This window comes from Ornithorhynchus anatinus, chromosome 2 (assembly GCF_004115215.2).
Source record: "Ornithorhynchus anatinus isolate Pmale09 chromosome 2, mOrnAna1.pri.v4, whole genome shotgun sequence".
Taxonomy (NCBI): Eukaryota; Metazoa; Chordata; class Mammalia; order Monotremata; family Ornithorhynchidae; genus Ornithorhynchus; species Ornithorhynchus anatinus.
Genome location: NC_041729.1, coordinates 24,676,250 through 24,700,384, shown reverse-complemented (window position 1 = coordinate 24,700,384; position 24,135 = coordinate 24,676,250). Strand labels below are relative to the sequence as shown.

The window sequence follows — 24,135 nt, the reverse complement described above, 5'->3', positions numbered from 1 at the left end:
CCCCAGAAGTCCCCACTGTGCCCCAGGAAACCTGAGGGTCTCCCGGCTGCCTCCAGCAGGAACAGGGGCAGTGAGAGGAGAAGGGACTTGGTTGGGGAGGGAGGCGGGGGCAGGGGCGCACCTCTGAGGGGGTGTTGGTGGAGGGCTGCCCTCCACTCCGTGGCCTGCTAGGGCCCAGCTCACCTGGATCTCCTCCATGCTCTCCTGCAGCCTCTCGGAGGCCTTCCCCAGCAGGACACACTGTTCCTTTAGCTTCTGTACTTTGTTTCCCAGCTTTTTCCCAAATTCCTCGTCCTGAGGGAAAGGAGCCATTCGAAGCCCAACCTTAAGCCCACAGAGACAATGTGGCCCAGGGCCAAGTCCCATCTCCACCAGACACTGAGAATGTAGTGCCAGGGCAATGGGCCAGGTCAACTCTTGGGCCCAGTCCACTCCAAGATGCAGGCCCAAAGACGGTGGTTGACCCCTAGTTACTCCTGCTGAGCTTCCGGGTGACTGGTCGAGGGGGTTCAGGGTGGGGCCGGATAGAGGGCTAAGCTTGGGGTGGACCCATAACACCATCTCATGTCCCCCACGAGTGGACCCTAGTGCATCGCCCAATGAAACCAAGCTTCACGGGTGTCCCCTAGGCCAAAGAGGAATTGAGGGTGGGCTGACCAACCAGGACTGCCCCCCGTTTCAGGTCTTTGGGGCCAGGCATTCCACTCTTGTGTTTTGGTTAAGCTTAGACTCCCCTGGGACAGGGATGGAGCCCGGTTCTGGGTCCAGTTAGCCCCCGAGGTGCACGGGGCCCTTCCCCAACCTTGTTCTCCAAGTACTTCCATCACACACAACCCTTCCCAGGCTCCAACCCCCTCTCTCAGCCCTTCCCAGGGCCCGAGGCCCCTAGAGGCTATTTACCCCAGGACACTGACCTTTAGCTCGGCCTTTTCAAGGTCAGAGAGCCGGTTACGCAGCTTACTCAGCTCTTCCTCTACCTGGTCTGAGATCCCGAGCTGGGCTAAAATAGGGCAGAGAGAGGCAGTGGCATGCTGGGCCTGGGAGAGGGACTGGGGCCAAGCCAGGCAAGGAGTTCAGGGATGAGGTCGAGAGCTGGTTCCAAGAAGAAGGACTAGGATGCAGGCAAGAGAAAAGTAGGAGAAGGGAACCTGAAGGATGCCTTTGCTGCAGCCGCTGGGCCTGGGGAACCAGCTGTCTGGACCACTTCCCACTTTGCCAGGGAGACAGTCCCCACTGGGCCTGTTCAAGAAGGCCAAGCCTGCTCCTCTGGGGCCGGGCCACGCTCACCTAGTTTGATGGCCTGGTCCTTCAGCTGGCCCTCAAGGTAGACCAGCTGTTCCCTCAGGAGGTCGTGCTGACTGGGCAGGTGAGCCAGGCTGCTCAGAGACTGCTTAGCACTCAGCTGCTTCTCCTCCACGCTCACCAGTTTTTGTGGAACAGTCTGGAATGGAGCAGGGTGGCGGCGGCAGGGCCACGGGGCAGAGAAGGGGAGGAGGGAGGAGGATGCCCCCTCCTCCCACACCCAGGATGCTCCCCTCTCTTTTCCTACACAGTCCCCGCAGCCCTGGAGACCCCCACTCTCTCTCATCTCTCCTCCCCATGATGGATCCCCTCACGGTTATGAGGCAGTCAAGCGTTAGACCCCTGACTCTCTCCCAGGCTCTCAGGTGGACGCTCTTTCCTTCCCAACCCTGGGACCTGCATCACACGGCTCTGGTTCCTCCCCTGCCCCAGGCTTTGCCCCAGAGAAACCCTGACGCTGCCTCACATGGTTCCAGTTCCTTCCCTGCCTCAGAGGGGCTCTGACCCTCATCCATGTGGTTCTAGTTCCTCCCCTGCCCCGGGCCCTATTCCAGAGAGGCTCTGACGCTGCCTCACACTGTTCTAGTTCTTCCCCGGCTCCAGGCCCTGACCCAAGGTGGCCCTGGGCCTGGCGACAAGGCCTCAGGTCCTCCTCTGCCTCAGAGTGACCCTGCCTGTCATGGTTCCTCCCCACCTCTTCCCCTGTGACTCCCGTTCCGGGTCTACCCCCACCTCAGGCACCAGCTCCTCCATAGCATCATGAAGAGAAGTCCACTGCACCACATCGCTGTGCTCAGGAAAGGTATCCAGCTTCATCTGGACCTTGTCCTGTGAGGAGAGCGGGAGGGAGGAGGGATAGTGGGTCGACTCAGGGCTGGGTTTGCCACCTGACTTGACTCTGAGCCACCAGTCCAAGACTGGTGACTCGTTGGGGGCTTTTTCTTCCTTGCAACCCACCCCCTGCCCAAAGGCTCCTCCCTGGGGCCCAGGCCTTTCCAGGAAGGGCAGGGACCTTGTGGGTAGAATTCTCACCATGTCCTCCCGCAGCTCCTGAATCTGCTCTCTCTGCAGCTCCAGCTCTTTGACGCGATTGCTCATGAGTTCCAGGTTGAGCTGTTAAAAAGGTGACTGAGCGGGGCTGGGCAGCTTGGCCTGGCCATCCCCCATGCTCTCTCCTTGCCCACATTCAGCAGGTCCGCTCTTCCCTCGGCCTTCCCCGGGGACCCCCACTTGGACCCAGAGCCTCCTGGGAGAATGGAATAATAATTGTGGTATTTGTTCAGTGCTGACGATATGCCAGGCACTCTACTAAGCGCTGTGGGGAGAAACAAGCAAATCAGGTAGGACAGATTCCCTGTCCCACATGGGGCTCACAGTCTTAATCCCCTTTTTACAGATAAGGGAACTGAAGCACAGAGAAGTGAAGTGACTTGCCCAAGGTCACACAGCAGACGAGTAGCTGAGCCAGGATTAGAACCCACGTTCTAACAGAACCTGGACCTGCATTTTTGGTTTGACAAGGCGAACCCTGGGAGTCTGAGAAGCTGTCTAAAACCCTGTCATCTGGGCTAGGGAGTTGGAGAATGTGATACTGAAGTCACAGAGCTGCAGCCAACAGATGGATTGGTTAAACACAAGGGTGTCAGACCTCGTGTTCCCCAAGGACAGTGTGGACACCTGTTTGGCTCTTGGTAGGAATCTCCCAGATTCCCTTCACCTTCTCTCCCTCCCTCCCCCTGGAAAAGAACAGAAAGACTGAGAAGCAGCATAACCTAATGGATTGAGCACCAACTTGTGAGTCAGAAGGGCCTGGGGTCTAATCCTAACTGCCAGTTGCTTGCTGTGTGACCTCGGGCAAATCACTTAACTTCTCTGAGCCTCAGTTTCCTCAACTGTAAAATGGGGATAACTAGTCTCCCTCCTATTTAGTCTGGGAGCCCCATGTGGGACGGGGACTGTGCCTGACCAAATTAACTTGTACCTATCCCAGCATTTAAAATGATGTTCGACACATACCAACCACTTAACAAATACCATAAAAAGGGCAGAAAGGCAGAGCAGCGGGCAAATTTCCATCTAAGCCTAGAGGCTACATGGCAACCACGGCAGGGGTGGACGACCTGGAACCCTTGAGCATCCTGCTCTCCAGCCCACCCACCATATTCTCTCCTTCTTTCAGGTTGTACTTCTGGGGCTCAGGACACGGGTGAGGAGAATGAAACCACTGCTTTTCCCATCTTCAAAAGCCTTCTGAAAGCCCATCTCCTCCAGGATGCCTTCTCTGATTAATCCCTCATCTCCCGACCGATGCACGAGCACCTGTGGGTCACCGAACCGCTTGGGTCCTCGACACTGCTTCCTCCTCCTTCTGTGGAAATCTTTATACTCAATTGCTTTCTACTATCTATCATTTTAGTGTCGTGCATCCACTGATAGGCTGCAAGCTCCTTGAGGGCAGATATTGTGTCTATTAACTCCAATGTACTCTCCCAAGCAGCTTAGTAGGTGCTCTGCACACAGTAGAGGCTCAATAAAATCCATTGATTGGTTGGTTCCTGTTCAAGAGATAGTGCCTGGGTTCCAACTCCTTGGGTTTTTTTGGGGTTTTGGTATTTATTAAGCACCTATTTTATGCCAGGCACTGTACTAAGTGCTGGGGTAGATACAAGATAATCAGGTTGGACACAGCCCATGTCCCACAAGGGGCTCCCAATCCAAATCCCTATTTTACAGATGAGGGAACTGAAGCAGAGGAAGTGAATTGACTTGTCCAAGGTCACACAGCAAGTAAGTGGTAGAGCTGGAATTAGAACGTAGGTCCTTATGACTCCCAGGCTTGTGCTCTATCCACTAGACCACACTGCTTCCTTCCCAACTACAAGGGAGCAGGGAGGGGACCAATCAGGGTAGTAATAACAATAACTGTGGTATTTGTTGAGTGTTCACTATGTGCTAGGCACTATTCTAAGCACCGGGATGGATACAAGCAAATCGGGTTGGAAAGAGTCCCTGTCCCACCTGGGGCTCATGGTCTTAATCCCCTTTTTTTACAGATGAGGTAACTGAGGCCCAGAGAAGGGAAGTGACTGGCCCAAGGCCACGGGCAGACAAGCGGCTACTCTGCCCAGCCCAGGAAAAGAACGGGATGGCAGGGAAGGGATGAATAGGGAGAGCTAACTGAGCCCCAGAGGCCTCTTTGGGGAAATCGGTGGGCCAGCTTCCTTTCCGTAAGGCCCAGTCTCCCCTGGATGGTGGCTCCTTCCCTGTATTCCTCCCACCACAGCTCAGCTGTGGGGAGCGGGGTCAACGCTAGGTAGACTCTACCTTGCCAAACTTTTCTTTCAGGTTCTGTAGCTCTTTCAGGAAGGTGTCTACAGATGTTTGGAGGAAGCAGATGTTGGTGAGCAGGTCTTGGAGAGTATTCATGGCCTGGGAAAGAAGATGAAGGAAAAAGGGTCAGAAAGAGATTTCGCTCTAGAGTGGATGAAGGGGCTCAGAGCAGTAGATCAGTCAGACAGTCAATCATATTTATTGAGCTCTTGTTATGTGCGCAGCGCTGTACTAAGCGCTTGGGAGAGTACAATTTAACAATATAACAGATGCATTCCCTGCCCACAAGGAGTCTAGAGGGAGCTTGGCCAAGTCACTTCACTTTTTTGGGCCTCAGTTGCCTCATCTCTAAGATGGGGATTAAGTCCGTGAGCCCCACGTGGAACAGGGACTGTGTCCAACCCAATCTGCGTGTATCCACCCCAGCACTTAGTAGTGTGCCTGTCACACAATAAGCCCTTAACAAATACCACAATTATTATTATTTTGATTTATCAAAACTTCTGATTGAGCACTTACTCTGTACAGAGCACTGTACTAACCACTTTGTAGAGTGCATTAGAGATAGCACCCATGAACCCTGCCCTGGAGAAGCTTACAGGCCCTCTGGGGAGACACTCTAGGTAAACTACCTCATGGAAAAGAGCAATACCATCAAAGAGACCCTCCCTTAGATATCTTCTCCCCTGCTCTATTAAAACACCTTGTATTTGTAGTTTTCAAACTACTTTCACGTTATCTTGTTTATTCCTCCCAACATACCTGTAAGGTAGAGGGAGGCGGCTAAGAAGCAGTGTGCCCTAGTGGGTGGAGCTCAGGCCTGGGAGTCAGAATGACCCAGGTTCTAATCCCAACTCTGCCATCTGTCTGCTGTGTGACCACGGGCAAGTCATTTCACTTTTCTGTGCCTCGGTTACCTCATCTGTAACATGAGGATTAAGACTGTGAGCCCCATGTGGGACAGGGACTGTGTCCAACCTGATTAGGCTTTATTTACCCCAGCTCTTAGTACAGTGCCAGGCACGTGGTAAGCACTTAACAAATGTCATTTTAAAAAAAGGAGCTTACAGTCTACAGTGGGAGGCAGACATTAAAATAGATTACGGAGAGGGGAAATAGTAGAGTACAAGAACAGATTCATAAGTACTGTGGAGCTAAGGTGAATATCAAAGTCGTCAGCTTCAAATCCATTCTGTCTCTTCCATTCAGGGATCAATTGTATGAACATGCGGTCTCTACTGACTGCCTCGGTTTCCTTCACCCCCCTCCCAGACCCTCAGCACTTAGGTACATATTTGCAATTCATTTATTTATATTAATGCCTGTCTGCCCCTCTAAACTGTCAGCTCAGGGAAGGTGTCTTTTATTGTTCTATTGTACTCTCCCAAGTGCTTAGCACAGTGCTCTGCACACAGTAAGTGCTCAATAAATACGACTGACTGGCTGACTGAGTCTCCACCAACTGACTTCTGGATCCCTGAAATCCAGAGCCCCGTGGCTGGCTGGGGGATGCTGACTTTCAGTCCGAAGATGCTGTCTTAGTGGTGTGGTACCCACCAAGTGGTACCCAAGGATGTTTGAGGGAATGCTGGAACAACAGCCCTGAAGAGGGATGTCAAGCCCGGGCCTCGGAGTCAGATGGTCACGGGTTCTAATCCCGGCTCTGCCACATCTACTCTGTGCCCCTGAGCAAGTCACTTCACTTCTCTGGGCCTGTTACCTCATCTGTAAAATGGGGATTAAGACCGTGGGCCTTAGCGGGACAGGCATTGTGTCCGACTCAATTTGCTTGTGTCCATCCCAGTGCCTGGCACATAGTAAGCGCTTAACAAATACCATTATTATGGTTATTAATAATAATAATAATGTTGGTATTATTGTTTTCAAGTTTCCCAATTGCCTTACCAGGGGGGAAAATTTGGCATTCTCTTGTCCATGATTTGATCCAAATCCTCCTCAGACCTACAGGTCATTTCCGTCTGCACAAGTCACCAGATTATTACAGAGGCCCTGTAAGAGCAAGTCTTTTACTTCATGGACCATATTGGACCGAGGGGGTAGTGAAAAGCTGGATACTGTTTGGGTTGAGGTGTGGGCAACGGGGGCCTGAACCCGGAAGGTATAGACAATCCGGGCTGGGCACAGAAAGAAGTGGCAGGGATCTTATCTACCAACTCAGTTGCACTGTACTCTCCCAAACGCTTAGTACAGTGCTCTGCATATAGTAAGCACTCAATAAATGACTGATTGATCGACTGACTGATTTCACACCCTTGAGCCCAGCGTTTGCTTCCTTCAGAGTGGAACAAATTGGCTCAGGGAGTTGGTGTTTATGTTTATATACCAAATATGGAGCATCTCAGTGAACGCACTAATTTTCAACACACACTCAACTCACAAGTTGAATTGACGATAACCAAAGGTCTTTACTGAGCATCTCAGTGCGTGCATTAATTTTCAACACACCCTCAACTCACACATTAAATTGAACTTACCAAGTACTAAGCACTTGGAAGAAAACCACCCAACAGAATTAGAACTAGCAGACATGTTCCCTGCCCATAATGAGTTTATAGTCTAGATAGGACATCCTGAACATATTGGCCTTTCAGCCGCAGTCCAAACGGCACAATATGGAGAATTTGCCTGTGGCCCGCACATCGAAAACCTGAATCCTCTTGTGCCTCGCAATGGGCCACTGGGGGAATCCTTACTGGTTGTGTTTTCTGCCCTCCCTCTGGTTGCTAAGAGAACCAATGGCTGGTCAAACCTTACCCCAGTGCATTCCAAAGTCAACCTTCCCTTCGACCGTTTGGTTTAAATAAAGGCCCCTTCTTCCCGGTGGTGAAAGATCTACTTGAGTCACTCCTTGAGAAGACATTCTTGCAATGCCTTCAGCCCCGAGGACTGTTCGAGTGAGTGCAGAGAGATCCAGCTGGGTCAGAGTCAATGTTGTGCTGTTTTGGAGTCTCTTTATTTCTTCACCCTTCTTTTGGTATTTGTTAAGCACTTATTGTATTCCAGGCACTCTTCTAAGCGCCAGGGTGTATACGAGCTATCGGGTTGGACACGGTCCCTGTCGTACATGGAGCTCACGGTCTTAAACCCCCATTTTACGGATGAGGGAACTGAGGCACTGAGTGAACCGACTTGCCCAAGGTCGCACGGCAGACGAGTGGCAAAGCAGGATTAGAACCCAGGGCCTCGGACTCCCTGACCTGTGCTCTTTCATTAGCCACCCTTCCTTCCCTTGACTTTATTCCCCTCTTCTTGTCTTATCTTGTCTTATTCTGTCCAGTCGTTTCCGACCCACAGCGACGCCATGGACGCATCTCTCCAGGAACGCCCTACTTCCATCAGCAATCGTTCTTGTAATGTATGCATAGAGTTTCATTAGTAAAAATATGTAAGTGGTTTACCATGGTCTCCTTCCGTGCAGTAAACTCGAGTCTCTACCTTTGACTCTCTCCCATGCCGCTACTGCCCAGCACAGGTGAGTTTTGACTTGTAGCAGATTGCCTTCCACTGGCTAGCCACTGCCCAAGCTAGGAATGGAATGGACAGGCCTCTGCTTGGCTCTCCCTCCCATAGTCGAGACTGGCAGAGGACTGGAAACTCTCCAGGTGCGACCCTGAGAGGGGTCCCCTCTTCTACATTGATCGAAAAATCCTCCACGGCTTCCCTCGACCCCAGCCCAGCTGGGACATGCAGCATGAAACCAACGCTGCCGGCCAGAAGCTTCAGGGAACGTGGCCCATCCGGGGGGCGATTGCTTTGTCTGTCGGCACACTGTGTGTTTGGAGTGGGAGCATCTGCGGGTGTGTTGGTTTGGTGAAGCAGCGTGGCTCAGTGGAAAGAGCCCGGGCTTGGGAGTCAGAGGTCATGGGTTCAAATTCCGGCTCTGCCACTCGTCAGCTGTGTGTCTGTGGGCAAGTCACTTAACTTCTCGGTGCCTCAGTTACGTCATCTGTAAAATGGGGATTAACTGTGAGCCTCACGTGGGACAACCTATTATCCTGTATCTACCCCAGCACTTATAACAGTGCTCTGCACATAGTAAGCGCTTAACAAATACCAAAATTATTATTACTATTATTAGTGACCAGCTTTGTGAATTGTGAGCGTGCGCTCCGGGTCACGGGGCTGCCTTCCACTTGTCAACTCCGGCCGATGAGAAAATGCTGTCATTGTGAAGACGTGGACTTTGGGTGACGATGTAGCAGATGAGTTTGGAGTAAAGCTCCCAGGGGGAAATGGTGAGCTCCATCCCAACTCCCAGCTTGCCCTACCAGCTGTGGGGGAGCCAAAGAGGCCTCAGAAATACAGACCCGCCCCAAGACCGCGAGGCCTAGGCCTGAAAGGACTTCCTCCCCATCCTTGTCCGGGTTGCCCTTCTGCCTAGCCCCTTCCATGCCAAACAGAGTGAATCAAACTCAGTACTGGTCAACTAGAGATTCACCAGCACTTCTCTCCCTGTCCCTAACTCTCCTGAAGCTAGCAACAAGAGAGAAGCAGTGTGGCCTAGTGGATAGAGTATGGGCCTGGGACCCAGGGGTTCTAATCCCTGCTCTGCCTCTTGCCCACTGTGACACCCTGGGCAAGTCACTTTACTTCTCTGGGCCTCAGTTACCTCACCTGTAAACTGGGGATTAAGACATTTTAGCCCCAAGAAGGACATGGGCTGTGTCCGACCTCGTCGTGGGCAGGGAATGTCACTGTTTATTGTTGTGTTGTACTTTCCCAAGTGCTTAGTACAATGCTCTGCACAGAGTAAGTGTTCAATAAAAGCGATCGAATGAGTGAATGAAAGGATGAACTTGTATTTACCCCAGTGCTTAGTACAGTGCCTGGTACCTAGTAAGTGTTTAATGAATACCATAAACGAAAAAAGGGAGCTTACAGATTAGAAAGAAGGTTGAGTGATGTTGACATATGAATTGTTGATATGAAAACAGGAGGTTTCAAGTGCATTAACCTCAAGGACCAAAAATTTCTCCTCAGTCTCAAAAATACATTGGTTTGAGTTGGCCAGTCTCTGAGGGATTATCACTCCCCAACCCTACTTTGAGCTCAAGGAGGTCTAAGCGTGTCAAGGGGAGGCGGTGACTCAGTTTCCACGTCTGAAGCAGCCCCAAGTGGGACAAGGTCTGTGTCCATCCCAATCTGCTTGTATTCCCCCCCGGCAGTGCTTACTACAGTGTATTAGATAGTAAGCACTTAACAAATACCCTAATTATTTCTAAGCAGCATAGCCTAGTAGAAACAACATGGGCCTGAGAGTCAGAGGACCTGGGTTCTAATCCCAGCTCCCCCACTTGTCTGCTGTGCCTTGGGCAAGTCACTTCACTTTTCTGTGTCTCAGTTACCTCATCTATAAAATGAAGATTAAGATTGTGAGCCTCATGTCGGACAAGGACTGTGTCCAACTTGATTAAGCGTGTATCTATTCCGGCAGTAACTACAGTGCCTCGAACAAAGTAGGCATTTAACAAATTCCATAAAAAAAAAAAACAAAAGCCACCACCATTCTCCCTGTCCTTGAAGTCCACAACGGTGGTGCCATCACTGATTCCTCACTGACTTCTAGAGGTCACATTCGATCGACTGCTAAATCCTGCTGATTTTTTTCTTCCCAGCACATCCGGAATCCACTCTGTCCTCTCCATACAATCAGCTACTACCTTGGGCCAAGCCCTTGTGACATCACAATTGAGACTTCTATTCCACACCAGTTCCTTACTGGTTCTCTTTGCCTCCAGCCTCTTCCCATCCCACTTCGAAGCCTTATTGAAGGCATATCTCGTCCAAGAGGCCTACTTTTCCTCAACTCCCACTCCCTTCTGCGTTGCCTTGACTTACTCCTTTTACTCTTCCACCTCCCAGCCCCAAAACATTTACATACATATCTGTAATTTTATTTATTTGTATTGATGTCTGTCGCCCCGCCGACTACAAGCTCATCGTAGGTAGAGAACATTACTTTTTCTTGTATTGTACTTTCCCAAGCACTTAGTACAGTGCTCTGCACACGATAAGATCTCAATAAATACGATTGAGTTAATTAATTAATTTCAGTTTATTCTACCCCACTGGTTCTTCTTGAAGTGTTGTTAAGCCATAAACACCCAACGGCTACCCATATCTCTCTCCACCTGAAGCAGAAACTCCTCACCACTAGCTTCATGACCCTGCGTGAGTTTTCTCCATGTTTTACCTATCCGCTCTCTTCACCCACTACTCCCCAGCTCCCTTCATTTCTCCCAAGCTCCTTTGCTAACCAGAGAAGCAGTGTGGTCTAGTGGATAGAGCACAGGCCTGGGAATCAGAAGGTCCTTGGTTCAAATCCCGTCTCCGCCACTTATCTGCTCTGTGATCGCTCAGTTACCTCTTCTGTAAAATGGGGATGAAGATTGTGAGCCCCATAGGGGACAGGGACTGTGTCCAACCTGATTAGCTTGGGTCGACCCCAGTGCACCTCGCACATTGTGAGCACTTAACAAACACCATTTAAAAAACAAAACAAAACTGTACCTTGCCCTCAACTCTTCTACCTCTGATCTCTCCCACACACTCTTCCCCAGCCCGGAAATCTCTCCCTCCCACAAATCCTCCAGACCACAGCTGCCCCATCTTCAAATCTCTCCCAACATCTTATCTCCCCCAGGAAGCCTTCCCCAATTAATTCTCATCCCCTCAGACCCACTAACCCAACATCACCTTTAGCACTTAACACTGTGTCCTTATCCTCGGCTTTTTTGAATATTAATATCTGTCACCCCCTATTTAGACTGTAAGCTCGTTGTGGGCAGAGAATATATCCATTTGTTCTTGTATTGCACTCTCCAAAGCACTTAGTACAGTGCTCTGCACACAGTAAGTGCTCAATAAATACAACTGAATAAATGAATTTAAGTACCTAAGTCTAGCTTTGTTTATTTGTATATTTGATTATTTATTCAGCTATTTCATCCTGAAATATCTTCACGATTTCCTGTTGATTCCTTGTTCTTCTTCCTACTCCCACTATTTTTAGAAAATCTGCGTCTATCTCTGTCCCCTCCTTACGACTGTACTTTTCCAAGCCCTTAATACAGTGCCTGGCATTCAGCAGGTGCTGAATAAATGCCGCCGATGTGGATGATGATGGTCTCAGCTCCTTTCTGAGTTCTATGCCCTCTCTCAGCATCACTCCTGGGCCTGAACCTCTTCCTAGCTGTTCTCCAGTAGAAGATCAAGGCGATGGTATAGCATTAACTGCCAGGGACTCAGCGTTGCGTGGCCTAGTGAAAAGAGCCTGGGTCTGAAAGTCAGATGATCTGGGTTCTAATCCCAGGTTGACCACTTGTCTGTTGTGTGACCTTTGACAAGTCCCTTTAATTTCTCTGTGCTTCAGTTACTTCATCTGTAAATTGGGGATTAAGACTGTGATGTCCACATGGGTTATGGACTGTGTGTACAACCTGATTAGCTTGTATTCTACCCCAGTGATTAGTACAGTGCCTGACTCATAGTAAGTGCTCAACAAATACCAGAAAAAAGGAAGGGGAAGTGGTTGCGGGAGGAGATTGGCACAGTTATTAAGTGACTCAATTGTACTTATTGAGCGCTTACTGTGTGCAGACCACTGTAGTATGTGTTTGGGAGAGTACAAAAACACTGTACTATGTGTTTGGGAGAGTACGCTGCTTACAGAAGCAGTGTGGCTCAGTGGAAAGAGCATGGGCTTTGGAGTCAGTGGTCATGGGCTCGAATCCCGCTTGGCCACTTGTCAGCTGTGTGACTTTGGGCAAGTCACTTAACTTCTTGGTGCCTCAGTTACCTCATCTGTAAAATGGGGATTAAGACTGTGAGCCCCACGTGGGACAACCTGATTCCCTTGTGTGTACTCCAGCGCTTAGAACAGTGCTCGGCACATAGTAAGCACTTAACAAATACCAACATTATTATTACAATATAACAATAAACAGACACATTCCCTGCCCAAAATGAGCTTACAGTCTAGAGGGGGAGGCAGATATTAATAGAAATAAGCAAATGACAGATGTGAACATAAGTGCTGTGGGGCTGGGCCGGCCGGGGGGAAGAATAAAGAGAACAAGTCAGGGTGGTGCAGAAAGGAGTGGGAGAAGAGGAAAGGAGGCTTAGTCAGGGAAGGGCCTCTTGGAGGAGATGTGCCTTCATTAAGGCACAGGGGGAAAATAAAGCCTTTCTTGTCCCCATCCCAGTGGGCCCTGTGAAATCTTTTTCAGGAATAGACACAACCATATGCTACCAAGGCTGCCCGGGGAGCCAAGCACCTGACAGGTTATGCCAGGGAGAGCTTTGTTCATTCATTCATTCAATCGTATTTATTGAGCTTTCACTCTGTGCAGATCACTGTTCTAAGCACTTGGGAGAGAACAATATAACAAGAGAATTGGTTCACAGGTTCCCTGCCCACAAACACACAACTAAAGGGGGAGACACACATTAATGTAAATAAATAAATTACAGATATGAATATAAGTGCTGCAGGGCTGGGAAAGGGATAAATAAAGGGAGCAAGTCAGGGCAACACTCTATTCTAAGCGCTGGGGTACCTACAGGGTAATCAGGTTGGACACCGTCCATGTCCCATATGGGGCTCACAGTCTTAATCTCCATTTTCTACATATGAGGGAACGGAGGCACAGAGAAGTGAAGTGACTTGCCCAAGGTCACACAGCAGACAAGCAGCAGACGTATATATCTACAATTCTACTTATATTGATCCTGCTTACTTGTATTGATGTCCGCCTCCACACTTCTGGACTGTAAGCCCGTTGTGGACAGGGATTGCCTCTCTCTGTTACTGAATTGTACTTTCCAAGCGCTTAGTCAATAAATATGACTGAAAGAATGAATGAGCTGGGACTAGAACCCAGGCCCTTCTGACTCTCAGGACTTGCTGAGCTCTTCCTGGGTCCTTGGTCCAGCCCCCTCCCATGTTCCCTCCTCCCACGGCTGCCATGTCCCGACCATTTTGCAACCCCTGCCGTTGGCAGAGGGGAAAGGGCAGAGTCCTGGGAATCAGGACACCTGGATCCCAGCCTCAGATCTCCCTGATGGGGCTACGCCTCCCTGATGAGGAGGAGGAGGAGGAGGAGGAGGAGGAGGAGAGAGCCGAGAGGTTCTGATTGAAGAACCACCACTTGCTCTCTAATTTGTATGCTTCTTGTGGGCTGGGACGGTGTCTACCTATCCTACTGTACAGTGCTTTGCACACAGTAAGTGCTCAATAAATACGATGGAATGAATGAATGAATGAATACTGTATTGTACTGGGCCATGTACCGGGCCAAGCACTCAGTACAGTGCTCTGCACTGGGCTCAGGAAGAAGAACAAGAGATCAACAGGAAATAGTGTAAATATTTCAGGATGAAAATAGCTGAATGAAGTGTGTTCCATGCGGTGGCCGGGCCCAGGGGAAAACCTGATGAATAACTGGCCCACGTGGCCAAAGACCACAGTGGCTACCAAAGCAACTTCCTGCTGGGCTGTGCTACTGTGGCTGAGAGTCGGCACTAGGCTGTGGGCACTTGGGCCTTAAATGGGTCCTGTGTGAAAAGAATCCTTGTCCGCACTCTGCTTTGTGTCCACCTACCCGGGCCCTCCAAATAATGATAACAATAATAACAATAATAATAATAATAATAATAACTGTGGTATGTGTTAAGTGCTTACTCTGTGTCAGGCACTGTGCTAAGCACTGGGGGAGGGATACAAGCAAATTGGGTTGGACACGTTCCCTCTCCCACATGGTGCTCAGAGCCTTAATCCCCATTTGCCAGCTGAGGTACCTGGAGCACAGGGCAGTAAAGTGACTTGTCCAAGGTCACCCAGCAGACAAGTGGCAGAGCTGAGGTAGAGCCCTTCTGAGTCTGAGGCCTGTGCTCTACCCACTAGGCCTTGCTGCTTCTCCTACCCATTCATTCATTCAATCGTATTTATTGAGGTCTTTTTGTGTGCAGAACCTTGTACTAGCACTTGGGAGAGTACTATTTAACAATAAATGGACACATTTGCACTGGGGCGGGGGGGTCAGTCATGCCTGACAGGGAAAATCGAGAGCAAGCGGCCCTCGCAAGCGGTAATCAATTCCGTCCCACAGACCGTCCGACTTGACGTCTCTGCACCGGCCCGGCTAATAGAGTGGCCCCGGTGGAGGTGCAGAGGGTACTGGGGGGTACTGTGGGAGCGGCGACCCAAACCTGCACCCCTGGGCCCGCCGAGGCCTCAGGGAGTTGGGGGAGGGGAAAGGAGAGGAAGGTGGTAGCCCCTTCCCAGGCCGACTACGGGGTGCAAACAGCATCGGAAGCTGGAGCACTCCCTGGAGGTTCTGGGTAGTAAACAGTGCTAAGCGCTTAGTACAGAGCTCTGCACACAGTAAGCACTTAATACCATTTCTTAGACTGCTAGCCCCCTGAGGGACAGGGACCATGTCTAATTCCCACCTGTGATTTAATAATAATAATAATAATGGTATTTGTTAAGCATTTACTATGTGCCCAGCACTGCTCTAAGTGCTGGGGTAGACACAAGATTGTCCCACATGGGGCTCACAGTCTTAATCCCCATTTTCCAGATAAGGCAACTGAGGCATATAGGAGTTCAGTAGCTTGCCCAAGGTCACACATTAGACAAGTGGCAGAGCTGGGATTAGAACCCATGTCGTCTGACTCCCAAGCCCGGGCTTTTTCCACTAAGCCACGGTGCTTCTCAGATTTTTCTCCCAGTGCTGAGAACAGTGCTTTGCACAAAGTAAGAGCTTAAGAAATACTATTACTGCTACCATCAATTGATTGGATGGACAGCAGCAGCAGTCAACAACGCCAGCGGCCCTGCTTTTTATTCTGGTTCAAAACCTGAAAACACGGGCCAGTTCTTTCCCAGGGCTTAGTACAGGGCTCTGTACACAGTAAGCACTTAATAAATACTATTACTACCGATCAATCAATGGTTACCTATTGAATGCTTACTGTGTGCAGAGCGCTGTTTTAAGCAGCTGGGAAAGTACCATACAACAGAGTTGAGAGACATGTTCCCTGCCCAGAGGAACTTAGAGTTTACATTGATTGTAAGCAGCCCACTACCATCCAAGATCACGCCTGTGAGAACCTGAGCGAGGAAGAAACCGACCTTGGACGCTTAGAAGAGTGGTCTGCACAGAGTTAGTGTTCAAGAAATAATGTCAGTTGACTGACTGAGCTGGGGGTTTGTAGGTGGGGCAGCCACCAGAGACTTGGGGAGCAAAATCTTCATCCTGGTGAGACCCAGGTTTCTGAAGGTAAGTCAGTGGTCTCAGTTTCCTCATCTGGGGGGTGGGAGCCCCGAGGAAGCCTGTTAGCTCCCGGGGGAGTGGAAGGTTTGAAAGAGGGAAGGATCAGTGCCTCTCCAGGGGAAATAAACGCTCATTTCAAATGAGTGGGGTAAGGGGGTTGGAGAATTGATTATTCAATCAATCATATTCACTGAGTGCTTACTGTGTGCAGGGCACTGTACTAAGCGCTGGAAAGTACAATATAACAGAGTTGGCAGACACGTTCCCTGCCCACAGCTAGTTTCCTGGCTAGAGGAAAATTTTGGTATGTATTAAGCGCTTATTCATCCAATGCTATACTGAGCACTAGGATAGATATAAGCAGATTGGACACGGTCCCCATCCAAACCTGAGGATCACAGTCTAAAAGGGAAGGAGAATGGGTATTTTTAACCCCCATCTTTTCGGTTGCAGAAATGGAGGCACAGAGTGGGACAGTGGCAGAGTCGGGATTAGAACCCAGGTCTCCTGACTCCCAAGCCCGTGTTCCTTCTGCTAAGCCAATGAACTTTTCTAATTGAGCCGTAATGCTAAGCGGGGGAAAGAAAGGGAAAAAAAAAAGGAAGAGACTTTGGTTAGTAGCAAAATTCTTACCTTGGTCATGCCTTCTTCATTCCCTTCTACCTTCTTCTTGAGCTGCATCATCTGCCACATCTCCTGGACTGGCTTGCCAGAGCCGTGACTAGCCTCCAGCAGTTGCCCGGAGCCGGGGAGGCCATCCAGGTGGGCCAGTCTACCCTCCATCCTGGCCAGCCGCTCCTGCACGAGGTCCAAGAGGAAGGCGAGCGGCTGGACTGGCCCGTCTCGGGCAGCTCCCGGCCCCGACTCGGCTGATGGTGGCGGCCCCTGGACGGGTTCTAGGTGGTCCCTCTCATCCCCCGACAGCTCCCGCCTCAGCTCCCCCAGGTGTAAGTGGTCAAGGATGCTCTGCAGAAGCAGGTACAAGGCATTGAAGTTCACGGCCCCCTTCTCCGGTGTGCCGATGGCCCATTTCAGGAGCTCTGCATAGGTGATGGAGGAACTCATCCCGGCCCTAGGCCTGGGCCGCCAAGTCCGTCTCCACCGGTCTGCTTGTCCGGGGGACCCAGGGCCACGCGCCCTTGGAGGCCCCGGGCTAGCGAGCCCCAGCCATTCTCCGGGGGCTGGCACTGGTCCCGGCCAACACCGGAGTCAGAAAGTTTCTGCCCGTTGCTAGGAGACCAAGGAACAGGCGGAAGTCTGCAAGAAGGCGGCAGCTGGAGCCAGGTTTACATACTGTATATGCTAATCGGGTCTATGACTCGCTCAGAGACACACGGCCAAGGTGACCAGCGGGCCGGCAGAAATCCAGGCCAGGGGCCCTAGAAGGGAGCAGAATTATTCTCTTGGCTTCAGGGGAACCCACATTCCCTGGGGACTGAGAGTTGGGAAAATTCACCTGGCAAAATCCAAGAAGCCGCTTCCAGAGACGTGTCCCACTTGTGGATATGTGCTTCTGCTCCACTGATGACTCGAGTGCTCACTATTAGAGAATTTATTAAGCGTCAAGCATTATGCTGAGAGTTGGGGTAGAGGAATAGTGTGCCCTAGTGGAAAGAGCACAGGGCTTGGAGATACAGAACCTGGGTTCTAATCCCTGCGCTGCCACCTGTGTGCTGAGCGACCTAGGGCAAGTCACTTAATCTCTCTGTGCCTCAGTTTCCTCATCTGTAAAATGGTGATTTGATCCCTGTTCCCCCCTCCTACTTAAGATTGTGAATCCCATGTGGGACGGGACTGTGTCCAACATGATTACCTTGTATCTATCCCAGTGCTTAAAGCAGTGCTTGGCAAGATAGTAAGCGCATTAGAACACTATTATTATTATGACAAAATAATCAGATTGGATCTAGTCCTTTTCCCTCACAATCTATGGAGTAGAGAGAGCAACTGGAGTAGGGAGAGCAAGAGAAACTCTGACTTTGACTTTACAGATGAGGAAACTGAGACTCCGAGAGGTAACATGGCAGGTCAGGGCCAGAGCCAGGACCAGAAACCAGGTCTCCTTAATCCCAGACCCTTGTTCTTTCCACTCAGCCGCACTGCCTCAGATCAGTCCAGATGAACACATAATCAATCAATCGCCCAGTGATATTTATTGAGTGCTTACTGCGCGCAGGGCACTGAACTATCCAATTTTAGTGTTTTTGTACAGTTAATGTAAATACAATATTTATATCAAATATTGTGGGGCTGGGCTGAGTATCAGAGAGTTTAAGGGGTCATAGTCTAAGCAGAGAGGAGGCCAGGTAGGGGAAATAAAGGGCTTAATCAGGGAAGGCCTCCTGGAGGAGATGATTCAAAGAGGGTTTTGAAGGTGAGGAGAGTGGTGGGCTGTTGGCTACGAAAGACCAGGGGAGTCCCAGGCCTGAGGGAGAATGGGCAAGAAGTCAGGAGAGGAATAGATAAGATGGAGGTAGAGTGAGTAGGTAGGTGTTAGTGGAGTGTGTAGGTCGGGCTGTAGTAGATCAGTCAGGTTGGGTAGGAGGGAAAGACCTGATTGATTGCCTTCAAGCTGATGGAAAGGAGTTTCTCTTGATGTGGAGGTGGATGGGCAACCACTGGAGGTTTTTAAGGAGTGGGGAAACATGGCCTGAACAATTTTTCAGAAAAACCATTCAGGTGCCATAGTGAAGTATGGACTAGAGAGGAGAGAAATGATTGGGGGCAAGGAGGTCAGTGAGGAGGCTGATGCCACAGTCAAGGTGGGAAATAGTGCTTGGATCAATGTGGTAGCTGTTTGGATGGAGAGGAAAGGGCGGATTCTGGAGATGATGGGAAGATAGAACCGATGGGATTTGGTGGAAGATTGAATATGTGGACTGAATGAGAGAGATGAGTCAAGAGTAATACCAATAATAATAATGTTGGTATTTGTTCAGCGCTTACTATGTGCAGAGCACTGTTCTAAGCATTGGGGTAAATACAGGGTAATCAGGTTGTCCCACATGAGGCTCAAAATCTTAATCCCCACTGTACAGATGAGGTAACTGAGGCACAGAGAAGTTAAGTGACTTGCCCACAGTCACACAGCTGACAAGTGGCAGAGCCGGAATACGATCCCAAACCAAGGATACAGGCTTGTGGGACAGGGAGGATGGTGGTGGTGTCTACAGGGATAGAAAAGTCAGGGGAGGACAGATCTGGGTAGAAGGTGAAGAGTTCTGTTTTGGACATGTCAGGTCTGAAGTGTTGGCAGGACACCAAGTAAGAGATGCCCTGAAAGCAGAAGGAAATACGAGACCTTAGAAAAGCAGAGAGATCAGGACCGGAGATGTGGATTTGGGAATCATCGGTGTAGAGATGATTAGTAAGCCCCTAATGGGCAGGGACTGTCTCTATCTGTTGCCGATTTGTACATTCCAAGCGCTTAGTACAGTGCTCTGCACATAGTAAGCACTCAATAAATACTATTGAATGAATGAATAGTTGAAGTCATGGGAACGAATGAATTCTCCAAGGGAATGGGTGTAGCGGGAGAATAGAAGGGGACCCCGATTTGAGCCTTGAGGCATCCCTGCTGTCAGAGGGTGGAAGGCAGAGGAGGAGCCCACAAAAGAGACTGAGAATGAGCGGCCGGAGTAATAGGAGGAGAACCAGGAGAGGACAGTGTCTGGGAAGCCAAGGTTAGCTAGTGTTTCCAGGAGCAGGGAGTGGTCCACAGTGTCAAAGACAGCAGAGAGGAGGAGGAGGAGGAGAAATAGGATGGAGTAAAGGCCACTGGATTTGTCAAGAAGGTGCTTTACCACTTTGGGCAGACTCCTGACCTGCTGATTACCTTGTTTATAAACATTCACCTTGGATAAATCCTACAGAGCCTTAAAAGGAAGCAGTGTGGCTTAGTGGATAGAGCCCAGGAGTCAGAGGACCTGGGTTCTAATCCCAACTCCACCACTTGCCTGATGTGTCACCTTGGGCAGGTCCTTTCACTCCTCTGTGCCTCAGTTTCCTTATCTGTAAAATGGGGATTCAAAGTCCATTTTTCCTCTTACCTGGACTGTGAGCCCCATGTGGGACAGGGAATGTGTCCAGCCTGCTTATCTCGTATCTATCTGGGTACTTAGTTCAGGGTTTGGCACACAGTAAGTGCTTAATAAATACCATAATTTTTATATTATTCTCCCCTCAACCATTTGCTGAGGGTGCCTGACAAGAATCAGTTCTTAGTCTCCTCTTCTTTAGACTGTAAGCTTGCTGTGGGCAGGGAACATATCTACCAACTCTGTTGTATTGTACTCTCCCAAGCGTTTAGTATAGTGTTCTGCACACAGTAAGCACTCAATAAATTTGATTGACTGATTGATTCTCCCTCTACAGCCCTTCACTTGAAGAATTAATCTGCTTACATGGTTTCAGCTATATAGCTGGCTCCCAGCCCTGACCTCTCATCTGCTTTACAATTTCTGCTTTCCTTCTACCTCCAGGATCCCATCAATCAACAAATTAATCAATCAGTGATATAAATGGAGTGTGTACTGTGTGCAGAGCACTTTACTAAACACCTGGGAGAGGACAGTGCAAAGAGTTGGTAGACATGTTCTCTGTTCGCCTGGAGCTTACTCTCCAGAGGAGATGAATGGTCCACTAGTTATGACAAAAACTGAACTCTGTGAGTCCTTTTAGATGAGGTACCACTGAATGTATTTGAGGAGAGAAGGAGGATGTTCTGATTGACTTTTAAGTAGACGATCCAGTCAGCTGAAGGTAGGACAGCGGATAGAGGGGAGAAGCTTGAGGTAGGGAGACTCTATTATGGAAGCAGATGTAGTTATCTATAATAATTATGGTATTTGTTAAGTGCTTACTATGTGCCAGGCACTGTACTAAGCACTGGATCCAGAAAGCAGCAAAGACTTGGACCTAGATCATCATCAGTGGCATTTATTGAGCACTTACTGTGTGCGATGCACTGTACTAAGGACTTGGGAGAAGACGGTACAACAGAGGGATTTTTTTTGTTGGTTTTTTATGCTATTTGTTAAGCTCTTACTATGAGCCAGGCTAGGGTAGATACAAGCCTTTCTCCTCAATCCTACAGTCCAAGTCCCATATGGGGCTCAAGTCTTAATCCCCATTTTACAGATGAGGTAACTGAGGCACAGAGAGTGAAGTGACTTGCCCAAGGTCAAAAGCAGGCAAGTGGATTCTAGCTGGGACTAGAATCCAGGTCCTTCTGAATCCCAGGTCCATGCTCTAGCCACAAGACCACGCTGCCTCAACAGGTTGATAGACGTTCCCTACTCACAGCGAGCTTATAGTCTAGAGGGGCAGAGAGTGAGATGGTGTAGGTAAGGGTGAAAAGGAAGATCTGGGAAATATCATGAAGGATAAACTTGCCAAAATTAGGGACAGGCTGGATGTGGGTGGGAAAACATAGAGAGGAGAAAGAGATGACACCAAAACTTTGGGTTTCTGGGGCAGGAAGCAAGATGACGTCAAAAGTGATGGGAAAATTAGGAAGAGCAGCGGAGATAATAATAATAATAATGTTGGTATTTGTTTAGCGCTTACTATATGCCAAGCACTGTTTTAAGCGCTGGGGGAAATACAGGGTAATCAGGTTGTCCCATGTGAGGCTCACAGTCTTCATCCCCATTTTACAGATGAGGTAAGTGAGGCACTGAGAGGTGAAGTGACTTGCCCAAAGTCACACAGCTGACAGGTGGTGGAGTCAGGATTAGAACCCATGACCTCTGACTCCTAAGCCTTTGCTCTTTCCACTGGGCCACACTGCTTCTGAAGATGAAGAGTTCAGCTTCTGCACACCTAGTGGGTCGTTCACATGGAAATGTCCTGGAAGCAGGAGGCGATGAGAGACAAGTGAATGGGACGAACTGAGCTGGCAACGGTCAGGGATGGGGAAAAAGCAAAATCTGTGGGTCAGATACCTGGGCTGGGGGAGCGGGGAGAGGCAAAGGGGAGCCATGCCGACGGCTTCCTTGGCACCGGGCTGGTCTCAGCTCCCAGGAGAGAAAGGCCTCCCTCCAGCAAGCGGGACTCAACCCTAGGGGAACAGCAGGCCTTTGGGCTTCAACCACAAACAAAAAGCTCCATGGCGTCTCAGCTTGGGGCCCGGTTGCCAGCGTGAGAGGCAATAATGATGATCCTGAGAAGTATCCATCCCCCACGGGCGGCCGAGCTTCTCCTACCGCCTAGTGGCTGAGTTCCCGTGGCCATGAAGGGGCGGCAGAAAAGGCAAGCAGAGGGACCTGGGTGCCAAGGGGCCACCGGCCGAGGCCACGGAAACAAAACCAGTCCCTTCAGGGTTGTCGCGCCGCAGGTCGGCTCGGGGCTTCTTGTGCGGAACCAGCTAATGCAGCTGGGAAAGGCTATCTGCTTTTGTTCCTTCCCCTGTGGAGAGCTGCAAGATGCCAGCCTCAGCTATTTCCATCCCTGGGCCTCTGAAAGGACAAGAACAGGTGGGCAGCCCAGTAAAACCATTTTAATGGACTGTAACGCCGAGCCTCTGCTAAATACCCCAGTCTGGAAAACCTCAAATTGTGGAGGCCACACCGATTTGAACAATGGGACTGGGGATGACCTAGGCCCTGCTTTAGAGCGCCGTGAAACCAAGCACTGGGACCCTCATCCGCTGCAGGGGAGCTCATTTAACATCACTCATCTTCTCCCAACAACCCCACGAGCCCTCCAGGCTCCTGCTAAGCCTCCTTGGGCTTCCTCTGGGCAGTCAGAATCACCTCCATCTAGATGGACTCCTCTCAGCCAGGGATTCTCGCACTTCCCGGCAGGAACCTTGAAGTCCCATTCCTCCTGCTTGACTTCTCTCTTGCTTTTCAGCCTCCTCACTGGACAGCCTGTCTCCTCCTACTGAGGCCACTTGGGTCCCTTAAGAAGTTTGGCAAAGGGCAGGCACCACCGCACCGCTGCACCTCGGCACCCCTGGCACCGCGAGGAGCCCGGGACAGGGTGACATGGAGGCCAAGAGGGAAGACGAAGCAGGGGCTGGGGGCTGGCTCCTCAGAGAGATCCAGGAGAGGGTCAGAGAGAGAAAGAATGAAGGACTCAAAGACCTGGAGAATCACACAGAGGATCCGTCCCAGCAATGGAAGAGGCTCCCAAATGGAGAGGGGAAATCCAGCGAGCCAGAGGTGGTCCTCCTTGCTTCCGGCAAACCCCCCTTACTGAGTGCTTAACTCTTGTGTTGAGGGGAGACATGGAGAGAGGGAAGAGAGGGGAGATGGGTCGGAGCTCTTCCGCAAGGGTGGAAAAGAAAGAGAAAGTGAGGTGGACTGGCAAAATGGATGGAATAAAAATAATGGTAATTGTGACATTTGTTAAGCTCTTACTATGTTTCAATCAATCAATTGATGGTAGTCATTAAGCGCTTACTGTGTGCAGAGCACTGGACTAAGAACTTGGGAGAGTACATTATACCACAGACCCATTCCCTGCACACAATGAGCTTATGGTCTAGAGGGAGAGAAGGATATTAATATAAATGATTAAATGTATATAAGTGCCATAGGGCTGAGGGAGGGGTGAATAAAGGGTGCAAATCAAGTGCAAAGGTGATGAAGAAGGGGAAATGAGGGCTTAGCCAGGGAAGGCCTCTTGGAGGAGATGTGGCTTCAATAAAGCTTTGAAGGTGGGGAGAGTAATTGTCTGTTGGATATGAGGAGAGAGAGTGTTCCAGGTCAGAGGCAGGATGTGGGTGAGAGGTTGGTGGCGAGATAGATGAGATCGAGGTACGGTGAGTAGATTGGCATTAGAGGAGCCAAGTGTGCTTGCTGGATTGTAGTAGGAAAGCAGTGAGGTAAGGTAGGAAGGGGCAAGGTGATTGAGTGTCAAGTGCTGTACTAAGTACTGGGGTAGATACAAGATAATCAGATCCCACATGGGGCTCATAGTCTGAGTAGGAAGGAGAACTAATGTTGAATCCTCATTTTTGCAGACAAAGGAACTGAGTTACAGAGAAGTGACTTGCCCAAAATCACACAGCAGACAATCAATTTATCAGTGGTACTTATTGAGCACTTTCTGTGTGTGGCCCCTCTCAGGGTCACATCTGGAAAGTTTCCAGCACTCTACCAGTCTCGGCTATGGGAGGGAGAGTCAAGCAGAGGCCTGTCCATTCCATTCTTAGTTTGGGCAGTGGCTAGCGAGTGGAAGGCAATCTGCTACAAGT

The 24,135-nt window shown here is 50.0% G+C and overlaps 1 protein-coding gene, 1 long non-coding RNA gene and 2 other non-coding genes across 4 annotated transcripts in view; 2 read left to right on the top strand and 2 right to left on the bottom strand.

The window, feature by feature from the left end:
* C2H16orf96 (chromosome 2 C16orf96 homolog) overlaps positions 1-17,165 on the bottom strand; it is a 36,148-nt gene extending 18,983 nt beyond the window's left edge. Inside the window, exons 1-7 of the mRNA XM_029058310.2 lie at positions 16,566-17,165; positions 4,627-4,731; positions 2,335-2,415; positions 2,035-2,130; positions 1,288-1,441; positions 915-1,000; positions 184-294 (exon numbers count right to left, since the gene is read on the bottom strand). Of these exons, the coding sequence (XP_028914143.1) occupies positions 184-294; positions 915-1,000; positions 1,288-1,441; positions 2,035-2,130; positions 2,335-2,415; positions 4,627-4,731; positions 16,566-16,997 (1,065 nt within the window). The 5' untranslated portion in view covers positions 16,998-17,165. The remainder of the gene's footprint in view (positions 1-183; positions 295-914; positions 1,001-1,287; positions 1,442-2,034; positions 2,131-2,334; positions 2,416-4,626; positions 4,732-16,565) is intronic.
* On the bottom strand, positions 8,136-8,273 carry LOC114809560. Its single transcript, XR_003757336.1, has one exon. It is a non-coding gene; the product is annotated as a small nucleolar RNA SNORA7 (small nucleolar RNA).
* A 13-nt stretch (positions 17,166-17,178) lies between the features above and the next one.
* Positions 17,179-23,280, top strand: LOC114809158. The gene is made up of 2 exons (XR_003756919.2): positions 17,179-17,274; positions 22,788-23,280. It is a non-coding gene; the product is annotated as an uncharacterized LOC114809158 (long non-coding RNA).
* A 717-nt stretch (positions 23,281-23,997) lies between these two features.
* Positions 23,998-24,135, top strand: LOC114809711. Its single transcript, XR_003757488.1, has one exon. It is a non-coding gene; the product is annotated as a small nucleolar RNA SNORA7 (small nucleolar RNA).